Source organism: Lathyrus oleraceus, chromosome 5 (genome assembly GCF_024323335.1).
Source record: "Lathyrus oleraceus cultivar Zhongwan6 chromosome 5, CAAS_Psat_ZW6_1.0, whole genome shotgun sequence".
In the NCBI taxonomy this organism is placed as follows: Eukaryota; Viridiplantae; Streptophyta; class Magnoliopsida; order Fabales; family Fabaceae; genus Lathyrus; species Lathyrus oleraceus.
Window position 1 is genome coordinate 602590293 of NC_066583.1, and position 3513 is coordinate 602593805.

General features: G+C 36.2%; 1 protein-coding gene across 1 annotated transcript; it reads right to left on the reverse strand.

Moving 5' to 3' along the window:
- Positions 1–1810: 1810 nt before the first annotated feature.
- Positions 1811–3295, reverse strand: LOC127086906 (early nodulin-like protein 2). Its single transcript, XM_051027729.1, has 2 exons — positions 3052–3295; positions 1811–2949 (listed from the first exon to the last, which is right to left on the reverse strand). The coding sequence occupies exons 1-2, from the start codon at positions 3224–3226 to the stop codon at positions 1952–1954; spliced, it is 1173 nt and encodes a 390-aa protein (XP_050883686.1). The 5' UTR covers positions 3227–3295; the 3' UTR covers positions 1811–1951.
- Positions 3296–3513: the final 218 nt, after the last annotated feature.

The window sequence follows — 3513 nt, forward strand, 5'->3', positions numbered from 1 at the left end:
AAGCCTAATAATCAAACCACTTAACCCTTTGATTATAATCATGAAAAGGAAGGGAGTTAGAGGATTCACTTACTTCATACCACTTTGAATTCTAATCTCTTAAGTTGGGAAACCATTGACTAACACTGCAACATTCCCCCAAAAAAAACACAGGCTCTAATATAAGACCTCTACTTATCATAAAATCTAAATCTAACCAACATATACTCTCGAAACCCCCAACTCACAGAGTCATAAGATTTCTCAAAATCTACTTTAAAAATGAGACAATGTTTCCATGCATTTTTAGCAAGGTCAATCACTTCATTCACTACCACTACATCATCCAACAACAATCTACCTTTTATAAACATAGTTTGATTTAGGGAAGCAAGCTTTTTTATGACCTCCCTTAGTCTAGTATCTTACACTTTAGCTACTAACTTTTATAAAGAACCAACCAAAGATATAGGCCTAAAATTTCTTAACTCAGTAGGAGATTTAATTTTAGAAACCAAGGTTGCAAAGTAAAAGGCAGATGAACGAGGTAAAAAAGAAAATCAATGAAATTGATCAAACATAACTCCAACATATTTTATAAACAAATTCTAAAACCTTATTAAAAAGGAGAAAGAAAAATCACCAGTACTCTTGTTACCTCACAGAAGACAATAACACCATTTAACTCCTAAAGCATAAAAGAAGTAATCAATGCAAATTTATCCTTAACACGCACACACACAGAGTGAGTCCCGTCAAAATTTTGCTCGTTGGAGATCTCTAAAAAATCATTTAACACTTCTTGCCTAATCTTAGCACCCCTTCCCAACCAACCTTCAAGGTTAAAATATCATTCTTTCTACTCCCACTCTTTGACTAAGTATAAAATAAAATAAAATACCAAAGTTAGAACCACGTTCCTTAAGCCACTTTGATTTGAATCTTTGGACAATTAAGAATCTTTAATCCTTAATAAAGACCAAAGCTTTGCAATGTTATTAGAACGAGCCTGAATTAGATCTCTGATCAATCACAACATTCAACTTGCTATTCCTTCCAACCATTTAGCACAAATTTAAGGGCTTTGAACTTCTTCAACAAATATCAAAAGTCTCTCAACCTTGAACTAAAAAAACGAGACTAATAAGAAAGAACAACTTCAGAGAATCTGCAATGAGATAACTAATGATTATTAAACTAAAAAGGTTTCGACATCCACATTTGATTAGAATACTTGAGAATGATGGGACAACTGACCATTAGAAATAAGGATCTTATCCAACCTATCGGTGATATCTTCATTTAATTGAAGGCAAATGTACTTTTTATCTAAGAGTTGGAGATCAACCAACTCCGTCAGAAAAATAAAGTCAGAAAAAGCTAAAGAACTAACATCACTCGATGAATCGGAAAAACCTTTACCAACTAACTTTCAATAGAACGTCATATTATGTTCGGGTTATTCTCCCTAATGAGTTTTTTGTTCCAAACTAATGTTTGAAAAAAAGTTAAAGAATGATAAATATTAGTTGAATTAAGTTGTGATTCAGAAATTCAATAGCTAACAACAGTATTTATTTTTTTATTGTCTCAAAATTAACGGTTGTAAACGATTTTAAAAAAAAAACATAATTTAATAACTTTAGATAATATATTTTAAATGTGTCAAAATATAGTATATTTTAATGAAAATTTAGATATATTCAATACTCATAGAGACTTGATAGGATCAATTTTTTTTTTAAAAACTTTATTTCAAAATATTAAAGAAAATTAAGGACAATTGTTAGCAAAATTTTAATTAAAATTATAAAAATAATAGCACAAATCATAACATAAAAAATTATTTTATCAAATTCAAAATATAAAATACAATAAAATGTTTTTGAAGGGAACACAACTAACTAAACAGAACTAACGCAAGAAGAAATTTAAAGATAAACAAAAGCAACAGTGCCCGTAAACTAACATTCTAAAAAACAAGGTTGGCTAAGACTAAAGCCACAGCAACAATGACACCATGAGAAACGCCTACATTTCTGGAACCACTCGATCGAGGGGATGGTGCTGGAGCATTTTCGCTTGGTTCCGGAGAGGGAGGAATACTTACGGGGCCACTTGGTGTCGGAGCAGTCGAACCCGGGCTTGGTGCTGGAGAATTCCTTTCAGGTGTATTTGGTGCAGGAGCGGTCCATTCGGGTGGGGGAGCAGTCCAACTTGGTGTTGGAGCCTTCCACCCGGGTGCAGTTGGTGATGGGGCCTTCCATTCAGGTGCAGGAGCAGTCCAACCAGGTGAGGGAGCAGTCCAACTTGGTGACGGAGCCTTCCATCCGGGCGCACTTGGTGATGGAGCCTTATAACCAGGTGCTGGAGCAGTCCACCCTGGTGAAGGAGACTTCCAATTGGGTGATGGAGCCTTCCATCCAGGCACACTTGGTGCAGGAGCCATATAACCGGGTGCGGGAGATTTCCATGCTGGTGCAGGTGCTGTCCAACTGGGTGACGGAGCCTTATAACCGGGTGCGGGAGATTTCCATGCTGGTGTAGGTGCCGTCCAACTGGGCGACGGAGCTTTCCATGCTGGTGGGGGTGCTGTCCAACCGGGTGATGGAGCCTCCCATCCAGGTGCACTTGGTGATGGAGCCTTATAACCGGGTGCGGGAGCCTTCCATTCTGGTGCCGGAGCTTTCCACGACGGTGCAGGCGAGTGTACTGGTTCAACCCATGGTGATGTTGCCGGACCATGATGCCCGGGGCCTTGTCTTGGAGACAAAACAACAACAGTCAACTTTTCACCCTTTCCACAATTCTCAACGTTTCCACTGATGAAGTAAAAACCACCGGATCTATCCAAATTAACAATCGATTCTCCACCTTCCAACTTCTTGATCGGATTCTTAGTGTTGCACGAATCATAGTCTTTTTCATTCACCACCAACACTGAATCATATGCTTTATCATACTTAAAATCTACACCACAAAACAAAAACAAAACATCAACATTCTTATCACTGTAAACAAAGATTTATATCAAACTCAAACATAAAAAATAAAAAAAATAAAATTACTTACAAAGTGTGTCGTTGATTTGAAACCTTAGTGAATGACCCCATTTAGCATAGCCTGCAGAGGGTTTCACAGCCCAACCATCTTTTCCACCAACGTTAAATTTGTAACCAGAAGACAATGAAGAAATGAGAAACATCATTGCCATGACCAAGAAAAAACCAGACCTCATTTTCACCATCGATAAGTTTCACAATGTTATTGAAATCTGAATAAAAAGTGAGAGGTACTGGGGTTTATTTATATTGAAACATGAATATCAAAACATAAGCTGGTCCAGATAATGCTATTAATTAATTTCCAGCTAGTGTTGTAATATTTCCTCTATTATACGGTCTTTTATGTTAAGTCGCAATAAATATTTTCCTATTAAAACAAAGAATTTAATTTATATTGATCAATTTATAAGCACATTCAATAAAATTATATAATGCAGATATTATGATAGGATTTTATTTGATGTATATA